Source organism: Coregonus lavaretus, assembly GCF_964263955.1.
Source record: "Coregonus lavaretus genome assembly, chromosome: 37".
Classification (NCBI taxonomy): Eukaryota; Metazoa; Chordata; class Actinopteri; order Salmoniformes; family Salmonidae; genus Coregonus; species Coregonus lavaretus.
In genome coordinates this window covers 5,504,925-5,530,475 of record NC_140024.1, presented here as the reverse complement: position 1 = coordinate 5,530,475, position 25,551 = coordinate 5,504,925, and the positions used below count along the sequence as shown (strand labels likewise).

Sequence of the window (25,551 nt, the reverse complement as noted above, 5' to 3'; positions counted from 1 at the left end):
TTGTTGATAGTGTTGTTAAGAAGGCAGAACAGCGCTTAATTATGGACATACTTCTCCTCATCTTAGCTACTGTTGTATCAATATGCTTTGACCATGACAGTCTACAATCCAGGGTTACTCCAAGCAGTTTAGTCACCTCAACTTGCTCAATTTCCACATTATTCACTACGAGATGTAGTTGAGGGTTTAGTGAATGATTTGACCCAAATACAATGCTTTTAGTTTTGGAAATATTCAGGACTAACTTATTCCTTGCCACCTATTCCCGAAACTAACTGCAACTCTTTGTACCAGTCAAAAGTTTTGACACACCTACTCATTCAAGGGTTTTTCTTAATTTTGACTATTTTCTACATTGTAGAATAATAGTGAAGACATCAAAACTATGAAATAACACATATGGAATCATGTCGTAACCAAAAATCAAAATATATTTTATATTCTTCAAAGTAGCCACCCTTTGTCTTGATGACAGCTTTGCACACTCTTGGCATTCTCTTAACCAGCTTCATGAGTAGTGGTTTTCCAATAGTCTTGAAGGAGTTCCCACATATGCTGAGCACTTGTTGGCTGCTTTTTGTATTTTATTAGGATCCTCATTAGCTGCAAAAGCAGCAGCTACTCTTCCCGGGGTCTACACAAACATGACATAATACATAACATTAATAGACAAGAACAGCTCAAGGACAGAACTACATACATTTTTTAAAAGGCACATGTAGCCTACATATCAGTACATACACACAAACTATCTAGGTCAAATAGGGGAGAGGCATCGTGCTGTGAGGTGTTGTTGAAACCAGGTTTGCTGTTTATTTGAGCAATATGAGATGGAACAGAGTTCCATGCAATAATGGCTCTATATAATACTGTACGCTTTCTTGAATTTGTTCTGGATTTGGGGACTGTGAAAATACCCCTGGTGGCATGTCTGGTGGGGTAAGTTTGTGTGTCAGAACTGTGTGTAAGTTGACTATGCAAACAATTTGGGATTTTCAAAACATGAATGTTTTTTATAAAAATAACTAACCGGTGCCCCTGCACATTGACTCGGTACCGGTACCCCCTGTATACAGCCTCACTATTGTTATTTTTACTGCTGCTCTTTAATTATTTGTTACTTTTATTTCGTATTTGTTTGTGTGATTTTTTGGGGTATTCTTTCTTAAAACTGCATTGTTGATTAAGGGCTTGTAAGTAAGCATTTCACTGTAATACACCTGTTGTATTCGGCGCATGTGAAAATTTGATTTGAAAATTTGAACATTTGATTTGAAGAAGAAGTGATGCAGTCAGTCTCTCCTCAACTCTTAGCCAAGAGAGACTGGCATGCATAATATTTATATAAGCCCTCTGATTACAATGAAGAGCAAGATGTGCTGCTCTGTTTTGGGCCAGCTGCAGCTTAACTAGGTCTTTCCTTGAAGCACTGGACCACACGACTGGACAATAATCAAGATTAGACTAAACTAGAGCCTGCAGAACTTGCTTTTTGGAGAGTGGTGTCAAAAAAAGCAGAGCATCTCTTTATTACGGACAGACCTCTCCCCATCTTTAGAAACATTGAATCTATGTTTTGACCATGATAGTTTACAATCTAAGGTAACGCCAAGTAATTTAGTCTCCTCAACTTGTTCAACAGCCACACCATTCATTACCAGATTCAGCTGAGGTCTAGAACTTAGATGACCTCCTCCTCCATGCTTTATGGTGGGAACTACACATGCAGAGATCATCCGTTCACCCACACCGTCTCACATAGACATGGCAGTTGGAACCAAAGATCTCAAATTTGCACTCCAGACCAAAGGACACATTTCCACCGGTCTAATGTCCATTGCTTGTGTTTCTTGGCCCAAGCAGGTCTCTTCTTCTTATTGGTGTCCTTTAGCAGTGGTTTCTTTGCAGCAATTCGACCATGAAGGCCTGATTCACACAGTCCCCTCTGAACAGTTGATGTTGAGATGTGTCTGTGACTTGAACTCTGTGAAGCATTTATTTGGGCTGCAATTTCTGAGGCTGGTAACTCTAATGAACTTATCCTCTGCAGCAGAAGTAACTCTGGGTCTTCCATTCCTGTGGCGGTCCTCATAAGAGCCAGTTTCATCATAGCGCTTGATGGTTTTTGCGACTGCACTTGAAAAAACGTTCAAAGTTCTTGAGATTTTTCGTATTGACTGACCTTCATGTCTTAAAGTAATGGACCGTCGTTTCTCTTTGCTTATTTGAGCTGTTCTTGCCATAATATGGACTTGGTCTTTTACGAAATAGGGATATCTTCTGTATACCCCCCCTACCTTGTCACAACACAACTGATTGGCTCAAATGCATTAGAAATTAACTTTTAAGAAGGCACACCTGTTAATTGAAATGCATTCCAGGTGACTACCTCATGAAGTTGGTTGAGAGAATGCCAAGATTGTGCAAAGCTGTCATCAAGGCAAAGGGTGGCTATTTCAAGAATCTCAAATATAAAATATATTTTAGATTTGTTTAACACTTTCTTGGTTATTACATGACTCCATATGTGTTATTTCATAGTTTTGATGTCTTCACTATTATTATACATTGTAAAAAATAGTAAAAATAAAGAAAAACCCTTGAATGAGTAGGTGTGTCCAAACTTTTGACTGGTAATGTATATATAGCCTATATAAAGGAAGAGAAGCTTAGGCCTAACCCCAGAGAGATAGAGATATGCCGGTGGCATGCTACGACACCGACATGCATTTCTTTATGTCAGATGGCTACTATACAGATATAGACGTACAGAAGGTGGGTCATTTGTACATTTTCTATACAAATAATATTTTGTATGCAAATAAGCATTATATTGTTAGATTATAGGAGTAACTCTGGTAGGCCTGAAACAGTCTTCCTCACCTCAAGTTCAACTGTCAGAGTCAGTTGGAGCGCCGGGGCGCACTGCCTTCATATCATAGGCCTGCAGTAGCTAAAGCTTAATAATAGCCACACCATACCAAACCTTCACAAATGTTTATAAATTTTATTAGGGTAATATTAAAAGTAAGTCAAGCCGTTGTTTATAGGGAAAATACGAGCAGAAGAGCGAAAGTAAACCAGGGAAAAAACGCACTACCCTCCCCTGTGCCCCCCCAAAAAACAAACAACCTTCCCCAAAGCAAAAAGAAAAGTTTGACAACACTCCCCTATTTTGGACCACCCCTCCCCCTCAGTACATTTCGATCTGTTCCTAACCTCATTTCACTCTCACCTTTTTATGTATTCTTTTAAAATGGGGCTTTCTACCTTTCATGTTATCCACCTTTTGTTTAAAGAAGTTACTTCCCTGGGGGGATGAAAACAGTTGTTAAACTCTCATTGGTGCAAAGGCTCCAAGAGGACTGACTGCATCTCCAGCATCAGGGAGCCAACCCCCATGTGCTTCCATGAGCTTACTGATGTGCAACTATAGTAATGTCAGGGAGAGCTGGGCACCGTGTGTGTTTGTGCATACGTGTGCTGCAGTTAAGATCGGAGACCAGGGAAAGCCATGCATTGTGCAGACTGTCTGAGCTCTGTGTGTGTGTGTCTGTATGTGTGTGTGGCCATCGAGATGAGAGGGGAGGGGAGGGGTGCTACCAGGGAACTGTATGTGTGGTAGTGGTTGTGTGGAGTGGAGTGGAGTGGAGTGAGAATAGGGCTTTAGACAGTGGGCAAGTAGCCAGTGCATGACTGAATCATTGTGTGGGCTTTGCAGTTCACTGAATGGGAGATTTTAAATTTTCTTGCCCTCTGTAGGTCCCTCCTTTGAGCCGGAGCATTGTCCAAGGAACACGCACAAAGGAGTGCTCCGCTGCAGCCGGCAAAATCCTGCTACGTGATCTAAAACCAATTTCACTATTTGAATAAGCTAACACTTATTTTCTTATCTTCTCCTTGCAGTCCAAGAAAATCCAGGCTCAACTGAAAGAGCTGCGGTATGGGAAAAAGGATTTAATTTTCAAGGTAAGCGCAAAGTGAAGGGGGCTGCTTTATTATGGTTCTAGACCAGGAGTAAACAGGTGCTCCAGTCCACCTTGAAAATATGATCCTATCTGGGGGCACTTGGCTTAATTGAGTCTGCGATGAATAAGTCCCCCCTGGAAGGGATGGTCAGTACACAGAGGGCTCACAGGCTTTTGCACCATTGCTTTCCCCTCTTATATGGAGTCTGTGCAACTGCCATTATTCTATTACCACCCTGGAAGGTTTCCTTTGGTTTCATGATGTGTACAGCTTTGGACAGATAGCTTACACGTTCCAGATCTGTTTGTGCTGTCTTGTCAATTCCTATGGACATTGACGTGCCACACATTATTTACACTGTTGTCACATGCCAAAGTGAATAAGCTCCTTCCCAGAAAATAAATAGAATTTGTAATGTGTTGCATCTGTTTCCACACTTGCAGCATGAAGGATGTTATAGATACAACAACCAATAAGTACATTATCCAATGCCAAACCTTTTCTGAGATATTGTTTAAATTGAAGTCAGATCTATGCTGCATTGCCACAAATTCCTTGAAGGTACTATACATAAATCAATATATGGTGTTAAATAAATAATTGAATCCTTATGCAATCCATAAAGACCCATTGAGATAAGGGAGACCTGGAAAAGACTGCAAGCTCTGGTATGATAAACCAACTACAATAAAATGTAACTCCCAACAAATCTATCACATAAAGTAAACTATATGCTTACACACAACTACACATTATCATCTCATTCTAATTGGAGGAATTGACCTTTTTAAGTGTTGTATTTTTTGTATCTAAGGATTCATGCAATAATCGTTGGCATTTACGGGGACATAGGCTGACCTTTCTGTTCTTGTTTGGAGGACTGGGTCGAGAAATGTCAGTTGACATTTCTGCCACAGTGCCTCCTAATACCATTTCATAAATGTGAGATTTGATCCCTCAGACCTGTCATTTTTTAAGCTCTGTCAGATGGAATAATGACAGTGGCTAGAAAAGGGCTCAATCCTCCCCACTGAGTTTAATGCTTCCTATAGCAAATTGTCTGAATATATTGTCGAGTTGGTCCTCTCGACCGTTCAATTTCAATCTCAAGGATGCATGGCAGTGATGTGTAAGACCTGTCCAAAGGTATTCACTTCAACGGAAAGTAAGAGGTAGACTGACTTGGATGTTTTTTCAGCTTTGCAGTGGTGATGCTGTGGTCAGCTATAGGTCATAATTAATAAAAGTAGTTATTGATGACTTTACCAATAAGTCACTGGATGTGATTGTTATTGAACTGCAGTGATTTTTGTAGCAAACATAACATATAAACCTATATTTCTTCTCAACAAACATGACCAACCATATGGTCACCTTATAAAATTGAAGATACAAGTGTTGGGCATTTTTATGTACAAATATAAAAATACTTTATTGCTAATACTTCACATGATTCAGATATGATAGCATTTTATTCTAACTGATGAGAAGACACCATTCCAATTGTGTGGCTCATTTTCATGGTTTGCTTCCAAGAGTAACCCAGCAAACCGCGAACATTAGCTAAGATTTCCATTAAGTTCTAGTTAGGGTTTTATCTAACATTAGGATGATAACGTCAGAGAGAAACATTCATTAGGTTTCCAGGTAATGTAATAACACAATGTACCAGTAATGTTTTCCCAGCAAATCAAAATTGGTTCTGTGAAAGTTCCCAGAACATTCATTAGGTTGCGGCAAATGTTCTCATAATACAAAAACTGTCAATTCGTGGTGATGACTATAGCATGTTTGTATAAAACATTCACCTGATGTTGCAAGAATGTTTAATCTGCTCTTTAAAAGGTTCCCAGAATGTTTCATTGTGGGAACAGTCTGGTTAGAACAAAAACTGTCCAGTTGTGTGGATGATTCTACAATGTTTATTTTAGGGTGCAGAAACATTCACCTGATGTTACAAGAACGGGCCACACTTTATTTGGATAGTCTGGATTTGCCATCTGTAGATGCTCTACAGATGGTCATACTATCAACAAACTATCTGTTGATAAGCAACTGCTTGCTAAGGTTACAGTTAGGGTTTTGTTTAAAATAAGTGTTAGGGCAAAGGTTATTAAGGTGAAGGTTAGGGTTAAGTTTAGGGTTAGTAGATATAGTTAGTTGAAATGTTACTAATAGTCTGTAGAGCATCTACAGATGGACTATCCAAATAAAGTGTTACCCAAGAAAGTTCCCAGAACACATTTCGTCTGTTCTTTAAAGGTTCCCGGAATGTTTCATTAGGTTGTGGGAACAGTCTGGTGGGAACATTGTGGGGACATCACAAAAGATATGTTCCCAAAACACAAAAACCTCCCAGTTGTGCAGGTGATTCTACAATGTTTATTTTAGGGTGCAGAACACATTGAAACTGTTCGTAACACTAGAACTGATAAAGCAGTCAATATGACTGCTCATGAATTACATTTTGTTGCTAATGTAAAGTATGAAGGGGGGTGAAAGGGGGAGAATGGGTGAGTTGATGAGTGAGGGGAAGCGAACAATGCATAATTATGTAATCACCAATTGTGAATGAAGAACAGGGCGGGCCATTCTATTGTATTGATCTGTTCTAATTATAATCTCAAAATGGTATGCACCCTATATCAGTCCACCGAATCCAAACAGTCTTATCAGTCTACTCTGGCCTACTTGGAGTAGGCTAGGCTACAAAGTGAGAGCGTGCGTAATTGTACATGCTGAACGGCTTTCAGCAGCAGGTCTGTCGGAGAATGTGGTGATGAAGCTTGTGGAACCTTACATTGGCAAGGGGAGAAATGTCACCATGGACAATTTCTTCACTTCACTGTCATTGGCCGCCACCATGAACAAAGTGAGTTGGGAGCTCCCTCCCTCCGTGCAAAATAAGGCACCTGCACAGCCGTTGTGCAACCGTGCTGAAGAATGACAAGACAAAAGGAACACAATAAAGAGAAAACCGGAGACTATTACTCACTACAACCAAACAAAAGGTAAGTCAAAGTGTGTCAAGCAAATGAAAGTTACGAAGATTTGTGTCAACTGTTAGGACAAGGGATAAAAACCAAATGAAATCCAACTGATGCCATTGCATGAAGACGCACACAATGTTAACACGAGCTGACAATAATTGACATAGACATTTATATTCATTATAATGCCATTATTGCCTTTGTGATTTTCACTATTTATCAAGGCCACTATAATGATGTTTAGGCTCCTGTTGTTTTCATCATTTGACCACACATCTTGCTGACCGTGCATCTTGGTGGTTAGGGTATTCATTTTATTTTTATAAAAAGAAGCTGTTACCGTGTTCCGTCACATACAGTGCCTTCAGAAAGTATTCATATCCTTTGACTTTTTCCACATTTTATTGTGTTACAGCCTGAATTCAAAATTGATTAAATATATAATTTTTTTCACACATCTACACACAATAACCCATAATGGCAAAGTGAAAACATGTTTTGAGAAATGTTGTCAAATGTATTGAAAATGAAATACAGAAATATCTCACTTACATAAGTATTCACACCCCTTTGCTGAGACACTCAAAATTGAGCTCAGATGCATCCAATTTCCTTTGATCATCATTGAGACGTTACCACAACTTGTTTGGAGCCAATTCAAATTGTTTGGACATGATTTAGAAAGAAACACACCTGTCTATAGAAGGTCCCACAGTTGACAGTGCACATTAGAGCAGAAACTATACCATGAAGTCCATGGAACTGTCCGTAGATCTCTGAGATAGAATTGTGATGCGGCATATATCTGGGGAAGGTTATAAAACCATTTCTAGAGTGTTGAAAGTTTCCAAGAGCACAGTGGTCTCCATCATTGGGAAATGAAAAAAAATATGGAAGTGCCCAGACTGAACAACCAGGCAAGAAGGACCTTGGTCAGTGAGGTGACCAAGAACCCAATGACCACTCTGACAGAGTTCCTTGGCTGAGATGGGAGAACCTGCCAGAAGGACAACAGTCGCTACAGCACTTCACCAATCTGGGCTTTATGGGAGAGTGGCCAGACGGAAGCCACTCCTGAGAAAAAGGCACATGACATTTTGCAAAAAGGCACGTGAAAGACCTTGAGAGCATAAGGCAAAATATTCTGTGGTCTGATGAGACAAAAATGTAGCTCTTTGGCCTAAATGCAAAGCGCTGTCTGGAGAAAACCAGGCACAGCTCATCACCCGTCTAACACCATCCCTACCGGGAAGCATGGTGGTGGCTAGGGCTGTTGGGGTCATCGTATTACCGCCACACCAGCAGTTATGAGTCATGACCGAAGTAAAATTCTATGTGACCGTTGACAATGGTAATCTCCTCTTATGCACTCTGGACATGCTTTGGTAGTACCCAACTCACTAACGATCATCAGGTCACTAATGGCTTGGTCCTCGGGGCTCTATTGTCCCTCTAACCACTCTGACATCAATGTAAATGCAATCGAAAATCACATCAAACACTTATCATTTTAAAACTCACTTCACTTCACTTTGATGAATTTGAAGAAAGAAGTTCAATAACAGGTTGAAACTGAGTGGAAAACATGGTCGTTGGGGATGTTGTTTCAAAGCCTAACACATCGAAATGGACAGCGCTTTCTAAGGTGATGATTAATTCAAAACCCTCATGCATATTAGAGCTTATGCATAGCATAGGCCTAAATATGAGCCCAAGCCCGATGATGGTGCCTTTCTACAATATATAGCCTACTTATATTACGGATAGCAGAAAAACATTTAAAAAAAAACTGATTTAAGATGTCTTTGGTACATAATTGGTCTAGCCTATACTCCAAAATTAAACAAAATCTAGTAATCACCTTTGAGTGTGGACTGTATTATTAGGCATACTTATGGACTGGTTACCTTATGCTATGCTCCAAACTTCCATCTCCTCCCGTCTCTCCTTCATTCCTTTCCAGAGAGAGGGGTTGTCAACAGTTTAATGAAATATGTTTCGTTGTGAAAACATGTTACTATTGATGTTCCCAAACAGATTTAACTTGGTTTCCCCAATTAAGCACTGGGTAATTGCAGGAACAGGGTTGGAGAGCCCATGGCATATGAGTGGCTGCATGCTCCTCAAACAGTGGTTGATGTGTGGAGTGAAATAACCCGAGTAGCCTACCCGCATGAATTAAAAACGAACTGGCGGGAAAGTGGTCTCCATTCGCTATTCGGGTGCATATGGATGACATGTCTTTTTTCCCTGCCCCTGCCCATTTGATAATGGCCCATTCTAAATCGAACAAATTTTACATATTAGTAAAGACAAGATTCCATTGAGAATAGTCTGATGGGTGAAAATATGATCACTTGATGAGAGAACAGCGTGTGTGTAGTCTGAGGCAAGGAACAGAGCGCAAGCTTTTTTTGTGACTTTCTCAAATCTTCAATGGCCTTTAGTCGCATCATGCAGCCCATATATGTTTTGATTTCTACGACATTGTAAGGTTTGTAACATTCACAATTAAAGTAGCCAAATAACTCAAAATCTAGCGTATAGGACCCGTTTCAAATTATCACTTTTACGCTCAACATAGCCACTTCATATGCACACTCGCTCCAGGATGGGAAAAATATCCTTTCTATTTTATGCACTTAAGTTCAATTATATTCTTCTTACTATAAAATCATATAATATAAAATAATGGCACGGGACTTCTAAGAATATCTTGTCTACTAAATTAACAAGCCTCCAGTGTGTGGCATGGCGCATAGCCAGATAACATACAGTAGGCCAATGTATATTCTGTGCTTCTGAAATACATTTTCTTTTCTTTTTTACATTTACGTCATTTAGCAGACGCTCTTATCCAGAGCGACTTACAAATTGGTGCATTCAACTTATGATAGCCAGTGGGACAACCACCCCAAAACATTTTTAATGGGGGGGGGGGGGGGTGGGGTAGAAGGATTACTTTTATACTATTCCAGGTATTCCTTAAAGAGGTAGGGTTTCAAGTGTCTCTGGAAGGTGGTCAGTGACTCCGCTGTCCTGGCGTCGTGGGGGAGCTTGTTCCACCATTGGGGTGCCAGAGCAGCGAATAGTTTTGACTGGGCTGAGCGGGAACTGTGCTTCCGTAGAGGTAGGGGGGCTAGCAGGCCAGAGGTGGATGAACGTAGTGCCCTAGTTTGGGTGTAGGATCAGAGCCTGAAGGTAAGGAGGTGCCGTTCCCCTCACAGCTCCGTAGGCAAACACCATGGTTTTGTAGTAGATGCGAGCTTCAACTGGAAGCCAGTGGAGAGTGCGGAGGAGCGGGGTGACATGAGATAACTTGGGGGGCTGCAGCGTTCTGGATAAGTTGTTGTAATGGCACAGGCAGGGAGCCCAGCCAACAGCGAGTTGCAGTAATCCAGACAGGATATGACAAGTGCCTGGATTAGGACCTGTGCCGCTTTCTGTGTAAGGTAGGGTCGTACTCTGCGAATGTTGTAGAGCATGAACCTGCAGGATCGGGTCACCGCAACTCTCGCTCTCTTGAAGACGGAAGGGACATAGCCAGCGGTCAAGGATGAGTTGATGAGCGAGGTGAGGTAAGGGAGAACGTCTCCGGAAATGGTCTGGAGAAGAGAGGAGGGGATATGGTCAAGCGGGCAGGTTGTTGGGCGGCCAGCCGTCACAAGTCGCAAGATTTCATCTGGAGAGAGAGGGGAGAAAGAAGTCAAAGCATAGGGTAGGGCAGTGTGAGCAGGACCAGCGGTGTCATTTGACTTAATAAATGAGGATTGGATGTCGTCAAACTTCTTTTCAAAATGGTTGACGAAGTCATCCACAGAGAGGGAGGAGGGAGGGGGAGGAGGATTCAGCAGGGAGGAGAAGGTGGCAAAGAGCTTCCTAGGGTTAGAGGCAGAGGCTTTTATTTTTATTTATTTTATTTAACCTTTATTTAACCAGGTAAGCCAGTTGAGAACAAGTTCTCATTTACAACCCGTAGCACTGACGTCTGTAGCCATGAAGTGCTTCGAAAGGCTGGTCATGACTCGCATCAACAGCATTATCCCAGAAACCCTAGACCCACTCCAATTTGCATACCGCCCCAACAGATCCACAGATGATGCAATCTCTATTGCACTCCACACTGCCCTTTCCCACCTGGACAAGAGGAACACCTACGTGAGAATGCTATTCATTGACTACAGCTCAGCATTCAACACCATAGTGCCCTCAAAGCTCATCACTAAGCTAAGGATCCTGGGACTAAACACCTCCCTCTGCAACTGGATCCTGGACTTCCTGACAGGCCGCCCCCAAGTGGTAAGGGTAGGTAACAACACATCTGCCACACTGATCCTCAACACGGGGGCCCCTCAGGGGTGCGTGCTCAGTCCCCTCCTGTACTCCCTGTTCACCCATGACTGCATGGCCAGGCACGACTCCAACACCATCATTAAGTTTGCCGATGACACAACAGTGGTAGGCCTGATCACCGACAACGATGAGACAGCCTATAGGGAGGAGGTCAGAGACCTGGCCGTGTGGTGCCAGGAGAACAACCTCTCCCTCAACGTGACCAAGACAAAGGAGATGATTGTGGACTACAGGAAAAAAAAAAGAGGACTGAGCACGCCCCCATTCTCATCGACGGGGCTGTAGTGGAACAGGTTGAGATCTTCAAGTTCCTTGGTGTCCACATCACCAACGAACTATCATGGTCCAAACTAGGGCTGAACGATTAATTGCATTCGCGATAATATCGCGATTTGACTGAACGCGATTTTCTAATCGCAACGTGCGCGATTTGAGGTGGTCACGTGACGCGACTTTTCATGCTGTCCAGCGCAATGGCCTCTTGCTCGACGGAACAGTCAGAAACTGACACAGCTGATACTTTAATATCGAAGAGGAACAGCACGTCGGTGGTGTGGAACTATTTTGGTTTTAAAAAAGAAGATGCTGAGCAGCGTCAGGTGTTGTGCAGAGCATGCCGTGCTCCGATTGCTACTTCACGGGGTAACACTACAAACCTGTTTCAGCACTTAAAAAAATACCACAAATCAATGCATGACAGTTGTATGACCAAAATGCCGAGCATCAGTGCGCGAGACAAGCCAAATACCTCAAGACAGGGATCACTGACAGAAATGTTCGAAAGTGTCACTCCGTATGAACGTAATTCAAAACGGCACGGAGAAATCACTCGGACAATAACCGAGTTCATAGCCAAAGATATGATGCCTCTCAGCACGGTGACCAAGCCTGGGTTCATGGCATTAATACATACGCTTGATAAACGTTACAGTATACCCTCCCGCACATACTTCAGTCAGACTGCCATACCGGAGCTGTACAAAAAGTGCAAAGAGAAAGTCGCCGCGGAACTTAAAACGGTGGAGTTTTTTGCTAGCACTACTGATATGTGGTCAAGCCGCACAGCTGAGCCGTACCAGAGTCTTACAGTCCATTTTATTGATGAAGATTTCAACCTCCGAGCTCGCTGCCTACAAACTACCTACTTCCCAGACGATCACACAGGGGAAAATATTGCAGCCGGCCTGAGAGAAGGGCTTGTCAGCTGGGATCTCCACGAGGAGAATCACGTCTGCATCACGACGGACAACGCGTCGAATATGGTGCTTGCTGCGCGGCTTAATGAATGGACGAGGCTCCAATGTTTTGGCCACAGATTACATCTTGCCATTGGTAAGTTATCGTGTGTGTGTGTGTGTGTGTGTGTGTGTGTGTGTGTGTGTGTGTGTGTGTGTGTGTGTGTGTGTGTGTTTGTGTGTGTGTGTGTGTGTGTGTGTGCGCGAGTGCGAGAGAGAGAGATGCGTCGATTAGTAAAGCTGAATATACAAATATATATAAATGATATTATATAAATCGGATGGGATTAAATAAATTCATACTTCCACTCCTTTTCTAATATGTAAATTCATTTTACTTGCTTATATCATATGTCTGTCTGTGGTGGAATGCCCACCTGCATTTTTTTTCTTTTCTTGTTTTTGTTTTTTACATGTTTTTTTAGTGTTTATGAGAGAGAGAGAGAGAGAAAGAGAGAGAGAATTGACATGCAAATAAAGACCCTTTGAATTGAGAGAGAGAGAGAGGATGTGTTGTGGATGTGTGTATTTCAGAATTACAGCTAATTTGAGTGTGTAATAGTGAGAGCCTTGTATCAAAACTCAAATTGTGTGTAATACACTACTTTTTATTTCTTTTAGAAAATGCACTCAAAGATGACAGAGTGTCAAGGGCAACAGCACTGTGCAGGAAGCTGGTGGGGCACTTTTCCCACAGTTGGAAGAAGAAAGCAGCCCTGACGGAGGCACAGAGAGAGCTCAAACTCCCTGAGCACAACCTCATAACGGAGTGCCCAACAAGATGGGGTTCTAAAGAAATGATGATTGCCAGAGTGCTTGAACAGGCCAAAGCCATTTCTCAGGTATTGTCTGGAGATCGATATGCACGCTCCCTTATCCCAACCTGGCAGGATATTGACGTGTTGGAGTCGATTCACAAGGCACTGCATCCTCTACTGGAGTTTACTGATGCTCTTTCTGGAGAGGAGTATGTAAGCATCTCCTACCTCAAGCCAGTTCTCCACCTTTTTGCCACATCAGTCCTGGCTGAAGATGCTGAGGACACTGACCTGACTAAATCAATAAAAACCAAAGTCCTAGCATACCTCAATAACAAATATGGAGACCCAAACATCCAGGAGCTTTTGGATGTTGCCTGTTTCCTGGACCCTAGGTTCAAAATACAGTACATCAGTACAGACAACATCCCTGCTATCAAGACTCGTCTGAAGACAGAGATAGTAGACTTGGCACAACGTACATATCATTGGGTAAATAATTATGTATTTCACAAAAACAAAAATTTTCTGTAAAATCTAACTGGAAAACTAATGGCTGTTGTTTTCATCTAATAGGAGAAGAGGTCTCGTACTGAAACTGTTCAGATGCCTCAAAGTGCACAGTCCTTGGGGGAAAAGACGAAGAGGTCTCTTGGCAGTTTTTTCAAGACCAGTTCAGCCTCTCCTTCTTTGCCTGTAAATCTTGAAGATGTCGCAGAGGCAGAGATAAACAATTACCTGATGACTCCTACCATTGATGGAGAAGATGATCCATTGGCTTGGTGGAGGGTGCACAAGATCAGCTACCCACAGTTGTGCACCATGGCACGCAAGTATCTTTGTGTACCTGCTACAAGCGCTCCCTCAGAGCGTCTTTTTAGCACAGGAGGGAATATTGTGACTTGCACTCGCTCAGCCTTGAAGCCAGAAAAAGTCAATATTCTGGTTTTCTTAGCAAAAAACCTGTGAGCCACTGAGAACAGAACTGTTGGATAAGTATGGCTGGCAGTGCCATACTCGTAGTGAACTTTAGTCTGTGTGGTGTGTTATTGTTGTGTACTTGAGATAAGTGAGGCTCATCTATTTTATATTATAATATTCAAATCGTTTATAAAAAATAGTTTGTCTAAATTAAAAGTGCATTTCTCATTTTTTATTTATAACTTTATTTACTTTGATTTTACAAAATATTTTCAAAGCAAATTCCTTGTTTCAGTTGTGTGAAATGTTACTGACTTGGGAGCAGTAAGATACATACAATTTAAAATTATTTTTTTCTTAAGACTGTACCTTTTGCACACAGTGTTTACAAAGTTCATGCCTTTGTTTAAATTATTTAAATGCACAGTGGCAAAGCCACAGATGTTTCTGTAATGAGCAGTTCAATAAAAATGTCATTTATTTCAAGTCATACATGTTTGAATTTAATTCTAACAAATAGACCCAGCCTATGGGAAAGAACATTTCACACTAAATGTATATACTATTGTGTTGGTCATATTTAAATCATTCATTATGTTTTGTAGGGGAAAAAGGATAAATAAATTAAATCGCATATTAAATCGCAATCGCAATATTGGGGGCAAAAAATCGCAATTAGATTATTTTCCAAAATCGTTCAGCCTTAGTCCAAACACACCAAGACAGTCGTGAAGAGGGCACGACAAAGCCTATTCCCCCTCAGGAGACTGAAAAGATTTGGCATGGGTCCTCAGATCCTCAAAAAAATTCTACAGCTGCACCATCGAGAGCATCCTGACTGGTTGCATCACCGCCTGGTATGGCAACTGCTTGGCCTCCGACCGCAAGGCACTACAGAGGGTAATGCGTACGGCCCAGTACATCACTGGGGCCAAGCTTCCTGCCATCCAGGACCTCTATACCAGGCGGTGTCAGAGGAAAGCCCTCAAAATTGTCAAAGACTCCAGCCACCCTAGTCATAGACTGTTCTCTCTGCTACCACACGGCAAGCGGTACCGGAGTGCCAAGTCTAGGTCCAAAAGACTTCTCAACAGCTTCTACCCCCAAGCCATAAGACTCCTGAACAGCTAATCATGGCTACCCGGACTATTTGCACTGCCCCCCCCCCCCCCCCCCCCCCATCCTTTTACGCTGCTGCTACTCTGTTAATTATTTATGCATAGTCACTTTAACTCTGCCCACATGTACTTCAACTACCTCAACTAGCCGGTGCCCCCGCACATTGACTCTGCACCGGTACCCCCCTGTTTATATAGCCTCCCTACTGTTATTTTATTTTACTTCTGCTCATTTTTTCTAAACACTTTTTTTTTTTTTTTTTTTTTTTTTATGTTAAAAATAAATGCACTGTTGGTTAAGGGCTGTAAGTAAGCATTTCACTGTAATGTCTGCACCTGTTGTATTCGCCGCATGTGGCCAATACAATTTTATTTTATTTTATTTTATTTGAACTGCGACCTGGCTTGACATTTAGAGTGGTAGAAAGTGGCTTTAGCAGCAGAAACAGAGGAAGAAAATGTAGAGAGGAGGGAGTGAAAAGATGACAGGTCCGCAGGGAGTCTAGTTTTCCTCCATTTCCGCTCGGCTGCCCGGAGCCCTGTTCTGTGAGCTCGCAATGAGTCATCAAGGCACAGAGCAGGAGGGGAGGACCGAGCCGACCGGGAGGATAGGGGACATAGAGAGTCAAAAGATGCAGAAAGGGAGGAGAGGAGAGTTGAGGAGGCAGAATCAGGAGATCGGAGGGAGAAGGATTTAGCAGAGGGAAGAGATGATAGGATGGAAGAGGAGAGAGTAGCGGGAGAGAGAGAGCGAAGGTTGCGACGGCACATTACCATCTGAGTAGGGGCAGAGTGAGTAGTGTTGGAGGAGAGCGAGAGAGAAAAGGATTCAAAGTAGTGGTCGGAGACTTGGAGGGGAGTTGCAGTGAGATTAGTAGAAGAACAGCATCTAGTAAAGATGAGGTCAAGCGTATTGCCTGCCTTGTGAGTAGGGGGGGACGGTGAGAGGGTGAGGTAAAAAGAGGAAAGGCGTGGAAAGAAAGAGGCAGAAAGAAATTAGTCAAAGGCAGACGTAGGGAGGTTAAAGTCACCTAGAACTGTGAGGGGTGAGCCATCCTCAGGAAAGGAACTTATCAGACCTTATTTAGACTTGCCTAAAATAAATAATGGATTTATTGTGGATATTAAATTGATTTATTATACTTGTTCCAAAGGCACGTATCACTGACTTGTATGCAGCTTATATGCGATGAGAACCTGCTTCAGAGTGCAAACCGCCTTACACTAGGGTGAAGATTTACGTTCCAACAGGACAGTGACCCCAAGCATACAGCCAAAGCAACGCTGGAATAGCTTCAGAACAAGAATGTGAAAGTCCTTGAGTGGCCCAGCTAAAGCCCAGACTTGAGTCCCAATGAAAATCTGTGGAAAAACTTGAAGATTGCTGTTTACCTCCTGAAAAATATGGATTGTTTATGAATTCGAGGAACCAATAAAAAGGGATAACAAACTTAGGTGCTGGATTTTAGGCCGGTAGCAACCACCACAGGGTGTCCGTTCAGAACACGAGGAAGCAGTTGTTCCAGTTCAAGGGTTTAATGAAGATCCACACACACACACACACATACAACACCACTCTCTCTGATCCTAATTGTGGTTCTGTAAAGAAAAGAGCAGAACTTAGGCTATAGCACAGTATGGGAAAAATATGCCTATTTGCATGTCAACAACTAAACAGGCTATATGGACCCAAACACATGCTAGATGGACAAAGAACAATAGAGCAATGTAGAAATATCTACACATTATAAAACATAATAAGCATGAGCGAGCTACAACCGAAAATAGCCTAGCACCATAGACAAATGCTAACAAATGCTAATCACTAATAAGCATGCTAAATAGTAATGCATTTCGGATGACAATGCTAATGCTAACGCTAGCGGGAGTACGCGAGCTAGCTAGCTAGCTAGCTAGCTAGCAAGTTTAACTCGAATGGTCCATATTTACTACAGACACTATTTAGCTCCAAACAACAAGACATCAGGATTTTGGCACTTACATTTAGCTGCACGCACATTAAATATCAGGAAAAAAAATCAATTTCTTCTAAGGAGGTAGAATTTGCAGGAGAGAAAACAGGTTGGTCATCAAATGGAAACTACAGACTGCCTGAGGCGGGTTTTACGCAAAGTCCAGGGAGAAAAGGCTCCTGATTGGCTAATAAAATTATGATGATTGGCGTGACCTTATTCCAATAGGAAAACCAAAAGAAAGTTGGGGTCTTGGAAAGGAGATGAGCAGGCTGTTTTTACACCTCCGCTCCCCCATCTAAATTAACAGAGTTTGAGAAAATCTGCAAGGAAGAATGGGAGAAAATCCCCAAATCCAGATGTGTAAAGCTGTAATCGCCGCCATAGGTGCTTCTACAAATATTGACTCAGGTGTGTGAATACTTATGTAAATTAATATTTTATTTATTGCAAACATTTCTAAAAACATGTTTTCATGTTTTCAAATAAAAAAAATACATGCACAATATATATATATATATATATATATATATATATATATATTGTGCATGTATTTATTTTTATTTTTGGGGGGGTTACAAGTTTATCAACTTTCAAAGCAGAATTACTTTCCCATTGTTCCTCAACTGCTGTGTATGACATACCATTTTCTAGCTCTGAGTCTCTACTTTTATCCAATGTAAAAAACACAATTTCAAATCTGGTCCAGATTTAATGGTACTTCTCAGTTGAAGACTGTATTGTATGTGATATAGAGACACATGGCATTTTAATTTCATTCATAGGACATTTGTAATCATACGGACACCCAACCATATTTTTTACACTTCATATGTTGACAATCTGCACATTATTTCATTCATAGGACATTGGAACAGCATTTAATCATACAAACCCAACCATATTTTTTACTCTTCATATGTTGAACATTTGCACGTGGGATTTGAACCTGCAATGTTTTGTTCCCAACCCATGAAGTGTAAACAGTACATGCTAAGAATGTTGTGGTAATATTTCGTAAAACTTAAATATAACATTTTCTAAATGTTCTTGAAATGTTCTGAGGACCTCCAAGACAAGGTAAAATGTATATTGCGTGAACATCAATGGAATATTATGTTAACCCTAAAACAAATATGCTATGAACATTATAAAAACAGACTTATTTCATTCTTACAACGTTAAGGGAATGTCCTGTGCAACCTAACTTAAACATTGTATGAATGTCATCACAGCTGAGCATATTTATGTCTGTAAATGAAAAGCGCTCTACAAATGTAATTTATTATTATTTTTATCATTATCATTATTATTATTATTATTTGTGTTTTGGGAAACTATCTCTTGTAATGTACCCACACTGTTCCCACAACCTAATGACATGTTCTGGGAACCCTTAAAGGACTCAGAAAGTCTGTTCTGTCAACATTCTTGCAACATCAAATGATTTGTGCACCCTGATGCAAACATTATTTGAATTTCAGCACAACTGGACAGTTTTTGTGTTTTGGGAACATATCTCTTGTCATGCCCCCACAATGTTACCACAACCGAATGAAACATTCTGGGAACCTTTAATAAACAGACACAATGTGTTCTGGGAACATTCTTGTAACATCAGGTGTATGTTTTTTTCACCCTAAAAGAAACATTGTAGAATCATCCCCACAACTGGACAGTTTTTGTGTTTTGGTAACATATCTTTGTGATGTCCCCACAATGTTCCCACCAGACTTTTCCCACAACCTCATGAAACATTCTGGGAACCTTTAAAGAACATATTAAATGTGTTCTGGGAACGTTGTTGCACAATCAGGCAAATGTTTTATACAAGCATTCTATAATCATCACCACTGGAAAGTTTTTGTGTTATGAGAAAATTTGCCGCGACCTAACGAATGTTCAGGGAACTTTCACAGAACCAATTTTGGTTTACTGGGAAGGCTCTCCCATTGAAACCCTGCAGGTATCAACAAATGAAAATGGTGTATCCTGAAGATGCCATGTGTTTTCCTGCCTGGATATCTCTGGATATACTGTAACATATTTTAATGCCAGTGACGGCTAGATAAATGTGCACGCTCTTCCAATCCTGACAGGGAAGCCATGACCTTATAGCTCTCTACAATACACTCAGTGGTGGCATGTAGAAGATGTTCCCTTTTACTTCTTTTATAGACACAATTCAACATGTATGGGTCACTTTGCCCGTATAGTCATCAGAGCGCTCTCGAATGATGACAGCTATTGTAATGGGTCTCCTCTCTACTGTACCCCACCACCTTATTGTATATTCCCCACGGAAACAAACTGTAAGCCTTCGGAGGCCTTTCTTTAGTAGTCTATTCTTCCAAAGAGGCACATTCAACACTCAATAGCCATTAACGCATCTCCCTGCACTCAGGTTATTCTCCAATAAAAAACATATATTGATATTTTCAAATTGCGTCTGTATAGCCCACATAAAAAGGAAGACAGCCTTCATTGCATATACAGCTGAGATGTTTACAGCATGAAAATAACCCCACTTGTTATTTAACTGTAGGCTACATACCGTTGCTGAAGGAACCATTACCAGCCTCTCATGTATGGTTGTGGTAATGTGTTTAGAACCCCACTTCTTCCCCGGCTGATTATTGACCAGCAATGTTTGATAATAAGAAGACTCTCCATTTGAAATGAGAGCCTTAGAATTCCTCTATCTTTTCTGTACAAGTACCTCAAAAAGGACTGCTTTGAATCGTTTGGAAGCACTTCAGTATCCACTTTCTCCTCTATCTTCTTCAGAGTAATTTAGTGTAGGGAGCAATGATTACCTCTTCCTTTTCAATCGGCATTTGATATAGGGAAATTACATACTAGCCTTTATGCCCGTGATTAAAGAACTGCTTCGGAAAGTTTATTACTTTGGTTTCCCTCTCAAACACAGTCGGACAGCTACAAATGGCTTTGTGTGATAGTCTCACTTCCCCATAATGTCGAAATACCTCAGCGGAGTAAATTGATTCCTTGGTTTCTGTGCAAACGGTTCGTTCTGAATCACAGTTCTGTCCATGACTGTGCTCTGCATGCAGTCCACTGCAATAACAGAACAAAACTACAGCAATGCCTAACTTAAGAGGCTGACTTGTTGCATTGCTACATCTTAGTGATGCCTTCAATGGCACAACAGTTAATGACCTTGCTCGCTCACTGAAGCCTGGAGACAACTTGACAATAGTACAGCCACATAGAGATTTTATTTTCCCCCAAAATTGTTTTTTTCTGTTGACGGATGATGGACAACAGAGATGCTTATCTCCCTCACTAACTTTAAGCGTCAGTCGTCAGAGCAGCTTACCGATCACTGCACCTGTACACAGCCTTTCTGAAATTAGCCCACCCAACTACCTCATCCCCATATTGTTATTTACATTGCTAATTTGCACCCCAGTATCTCTATTTGCACATCATCTTTTGCACATCTATCATTCCAGTATTATACGAAATTGTAACTATTTTGCACTATGGCCTGTTTATTGCCTTACCTCCATAACTTACTACATTCGCACACACTGTATATATTTTTTCTGTTGTATTTTAGACTTTATGTTTTGTTTACCCCATATGTAACTCTGTGTTGTTGTTTTTATCGCACTGCTTTGCTTTATCTTGGCCAGGTCGCAGTTGTAAATGAGAACTTGTTCTCAACTGGCTTACCTGGTTAAATAAAGGTGAAATAAATACAATTTAAAAAATGCTTGCCTGTCAAAAAAAGGGCCAAGATGTCCGCCTTTGTACGTTTGAGATGAGTTGAGCTTTTGACGGACAAAAACGGACAATGATGAATGTGTATGTGTTTTTTATATGTCTCTGTGTGGCCTCAGCCTGAGTGTACTTGCTCTGTTTTTTTACCATGTGAAAAAAAAAAAAATAGGACTACTTCTTCTTTTTGATCTGATCAATTGGGTGATCTCAGCAGCACTCTGAATTTGAGTATTTCACTTTTACACAACGTTGCTGATGCAACACCCAGCATGTACATGTACTACAAAGGAGGGTGTAAACCAACCTTGTCACATAATCAACACAACACAGGTGCATTTATATTCAAATCAAAACCAGCCACTATGACAGTCAGTTCAAAGCGCCTTTACAATGCCAATGACAGTTGAAACATGAAATCAGGTGTAAGCATCCCTGTATGATCTAGACAAGAGCAGGAAAACACAGGATACATTCAGACACTAGACAACTCAGAAAGGTCACACAATCTTAGAAAAAAAAGGTGCTATCTCGAACCTTAAAGGGTTATTTGGCTGTCCCCATAGGAGAACCCTTTCAAAACCCCTTTTTGGTTCCAGGTAGAACCCTTTTGGGTTCCATGTAGAACCTATATAATTCATTACTCAAAAATCATACAATGTGATTTTCTGGATTTTTTTTTTAGATTCCGTCTCTCACAGTTGAAGTGTACCTATGATAAAAATGACAGACCTCTACATGCTTTGTAAGTAGGAAAACCTGCAAAATCGGCAGTGTATCAAATACTTGTTCTCCCCACTGTATATACAGGGGGTACTGGTACCGAGTCAATGTGCGGGGGTATAGATTAGTCGAGGTAATTTAGGTAATTTGTACACGTAGGTAGGGGTAAAGTAACTATGCATAGATAATAAACAGCGAATAGCAGCAGTGTAAAAACAAAGGGGGGGGAGGGGGGTCAATGCAAATAGTCTGGGTGGCCATTTGATCAATTGTTCAGCAGTCTTATGGCTTGGGGGTAGAAGCTGTTAAGGAGCCTTTTGGACCTAGACTTGGCGCTCCGGTACCGCTTGCCATGCGGTAGCAGAGAGAACAGTCTATGACTTTTGTGACTGGAGTCTTTGATAATTTTTTGGGCCTTCCTCTGACCGCCTAGTATAGAGGTCCTGGATGGCAGGAAGCTTAGCCCCAGTGATGTACTGGGCCATACACACTACCCTCTGTAGCGCCTTACGGTCGGATGCCGAGCAGTTGACATACCAGGCGGTGATGCAACCGGTATATGCTAATGTACACCATGCAACAGGCCACAATACACTCCACATCTCCATAATAGCCATAGGTCTTACGTGAACTGACACCCCCACATAAAGTCTCCTACACATATCATAATTTAGACCTGAGCTTTTTCATGGGTCTTGACACTGTTCATGCCAGAAGACGTTGACCTTGTAATTTGTGAACGTACGCCTGTACAGTATATCATTCAGAGAGCCCTGTAAAAGACGCGCCATAAACTTTCACAATGTGAAGTCCATCACCCGGGCGGTTTTACACACCCTCTCTGTAAATCCCCTCCTATTAAGCATGTCCTCCCTCCCTGATGAGCTCCTCAATATTGTAATGAGGCCTTCTAGAATCGGGAGTCAATTCATTTGAACTCAGTCAATTCACATAATGAATCAGATTCAATTTGTTCATAGGGCGAATAAAAACAAGCATTTCTGACATTTCCAATTTATGGTTTGAATTTTAATTGAGTTGAGATAGAGTTGACCTCAATCCTGCTCTTGAGCACGCTTGATGGTTTTACCGGCGCCATTGTTTTCATTGACAAGATCAAACCGTTGGTGAAGAGCCATCTTGTTTTAGTCGAGACGGTCTTGAATAAATCTAGGTGGATCCCTTTATTCCCCCTTACCCTCCTACTGTATGTAATCCTAAAGTTTGCACCGTGAAATGTACTGGTCTACACATTGAGCCGCTTTATAGGATAAGATGTCTAGCAGTCTATAGCTTGGCTTACAGTTACCACATCATACAGGGATAAGTCGTGGATATGTATTTATTTCGTTAAAAGCAGAAGGGTAAAGGTAATCCTAAAAGCCAGACTGTAGGCTACATTTTCAGTCTGTTGGACTCTTAACTGTTGGAATACTGGAACTTGCAATTGCATACACACTCTGCCTTTTTCATGGATTGTAAAAAGGTAGTTTTGTGATATATCAGTCGATTAAAGTACCACTCATTATTCCAATTCACTTTATTGCTCAAACAGTTTGGTATGTACAGTTTTTTTATTGTAGGCTTTTGGGGTAATACCTTTGAGAGGAACAGAATCACCTAGATTTCAGCCAAAAGTGATGACCCACGCAGAGCTAGTCTTACACTTAGACTTAGTAAGCGCCTCTGCCTGAAGTGACCGTATAATCTATATTTAGTAGTCAAGACACGGTAGGTTAGGAAATTGCTGTGTTTGCAAGAGTACAACAGTTCAATTGTTTCAGCTCAAGTATCTTGTCTTTCCACAGGGACAGCAGCTAATGGATCTGGAGCACAAGTTAACCATTGCCAAAGAAGAGTTGGAAAAGGCCGCACTGGACAAGGTGGATGTCATTAAACTTTTACTTCATCTTAATCCATAACATTTTAGTCTTTCACTTTGATATTTTCTAATTTCATGTTTGTATTGTGTTTCTCCTCTTAATTTCTTCTCGGGGATAATGTTCTCGGTCTGACCTATTGGAATGCTTTGCAATGCCAAACTATTTTGAGAGGTGCTTTTTTACTCCTAAATTGCTATATGAATAAATGGATGGTGTGAGAGTACGCTTATGCCGTACAGTTTTCTCGGCTCTATTTATATTTATGGATGCTTCGGAGAAGGAGCTTCATTGTGCTATTCTACAGTAGGTGTAGGGATGAATGCATAATTGTGGAATGGCTGGTGACCAAAATGCGCCTGAACAGCCTCTACCCCCAAGTCATAAGCCTGCTGAACAGTTAATCGAATGGCTACCCAGACTATTTATATTGACCCTTTATTATGTATTTTTTTGTCTTTATTTTTTGCACTGACTCTTTTGAACTGGCTCTATGCACACTCACTAGACTCTACTCACACACACTACACTGACACTGACACTCCAACACACACACACACTACATACGCTCACACACACTACATACGCTCACACACACATGCATATTGAAGCCAGGCACTCACACATAGACACACTTTCACACTCTTCACATATGCTGCTGCTCTGTTTATTATATATCCTGTTTGCCTAGTCACTTTTACCTCTACCTGTCACGGTTTCGGCCGAGGCTGCCTCTCTTCCTTGCTCGGGCAGGCTTCGGCGTTCGTCGTCTCCGGAATACTAGCTGCCACCGTTGCATGTTTCTATGTTCGTTTGCTTTTGTCTGATTGTTGTTACACCTGTTATCGTTTAGTGTAATTAGTGTCCTATAAGTTCTCGTTGTGTTTGTCTAGTGTTGTGTGTGATTGTTTGACTGTCGTGCCGGTAGGCTGTTATTCTACTGTTTGCTCGGTTGAGCTATTTCTCCATATTGTTTGGAGGGTTTTGTCGCACCTGTTAGTGCGCCCGTTATTTTCGCCTACGTGCGGAGTTTTGCCTCAGGGCATTTATTCGTGCTTGTTTTGTTGTGCATCTACTAAAGTCTGTTGGACTTACGTTCTGCGTCCTGCGCCTGATTCCACCACCACACCCACCTACATCATCATTGACAGAATCACACACCAGCTCGAATGGAATCAGCAGGAGCCGCAGCAGCACAGGCGACGCTGGAGGACAGGGTCCGCGAGCAGAATGACCAGATCCTGCGGATGGGGTCCGCACTGCAGGAGGTGATCACCACCATCCGAGGCTGGGAGACCCGAGGGACACCTCCACTACCATCTTCCCTGCCCGCACCATCGGCAAGTCAGCCCATTCCCGCTCCGGAACCCAGAGGAGTTTGACTCTCGCTCCCGAGGGCCTACGATGGGACCGCTGCCGGGTGTCAGGGATTCCTTCTCCAGGTGGAGCTTTACCTGGCCACCGTGCACCCGGCGCCCTCGGGACACGAGAGCGTGTCCGCCCTGATCTCCTGCCTTTCCGGTAAGGCGTTGGAATGGGCCAACGCAGAGTGGAGGAGAATAGACGCTACCACCATCACCTACGACGAGTTCTCCCGCCGCTTCAGGGCGGTGTTTGACCATCCCCCGGAGGGGAAGGCGGCGGGGGAGCGTCTGTTCTGCCTCCGGCAGGGGAAGAGGAGTGCCCAGGAGTTCGCCTTGGAATTCCGTACTCTAGCGGCGGATGCAGGGTGGAATGAGCGGGCCCTCATCGATCACTATCGATGTAGTCTACGTGAGGACGTCCATAGGGAGCTGGCCTGTAGGGACACCAGCCTCTCGTTCGACCAGTTGGTCGACATGTCCATCAGGCTGGATACCCTGCTAGCTACCCGCGGACGTCCCGAGG

General features: G+C 42.0%; 2 protein-coding genes across 2 annotated transcripts in view; both read left to right on the top strand.

The window, feature by feature from the left end:
* The window catches only part of LOC311111430 (leucine zipper protein 2-like), a 165,897-nt gene that overhangs the window by 113,268 nt on the left and 27,078 nt on the right, over positions 1-25,551 (top strand). The window contains exons 7-8 of the mRNA XM_084154145.1: positions 3,907-3,969; positions 23,593-23,667. Coding sequence (XP_084010271.1) covers positions 3,907-3,969; positions 23,593-23,667 — 138 coding nt within the window. The remainder of the gene's footprint in view (positions 1-3,906; positions 3,970-23,592; positions 23,668-25,551) is intronic.
* LOC311111429 (E3 SUMO-protein ligase ZBED1-like) lies at positions 12,075-14,717 on the top strand. Its single transcript, XM_084154144.1, has 3 exons — positions 12,075-12,644; positions 13,169-13,797; positions 13,882-14,717. The coding sequence occupies exons 1-3, from the start codon at positions 12,086-12,088 to the stop codon at positions 14,272-14,274; spliced, it is 1,581 nt and encodes a 526-aa protein (XP_084010270.1). The 5' UTR covers positions 12,075-12,085; the 3' UTR covers positions 14,275-14,717.

Coding starts and splice junctions, on each gene's coding strand:
- LOC311111429 (XM_084154144.1), top strand. CDS start 12,086: ATGTTCGAAAGTGTCACTCCGTATGAACGTAATTCAAAACGGCACGGA. Junction 12,645..13,168: donor CAGATTACATCTTGCCATTG/GTAAGTTATCGT, acceptor TATTTCTTTTAG/AAAATGCACTCAAAGATGAC. Junction 13,798..13,881: donor CACAACGTACATATCATTGG/GTAAATAATTAT, acceptor TTCATCTAATAG/GAGAAGAGGTCTCGTACTGA.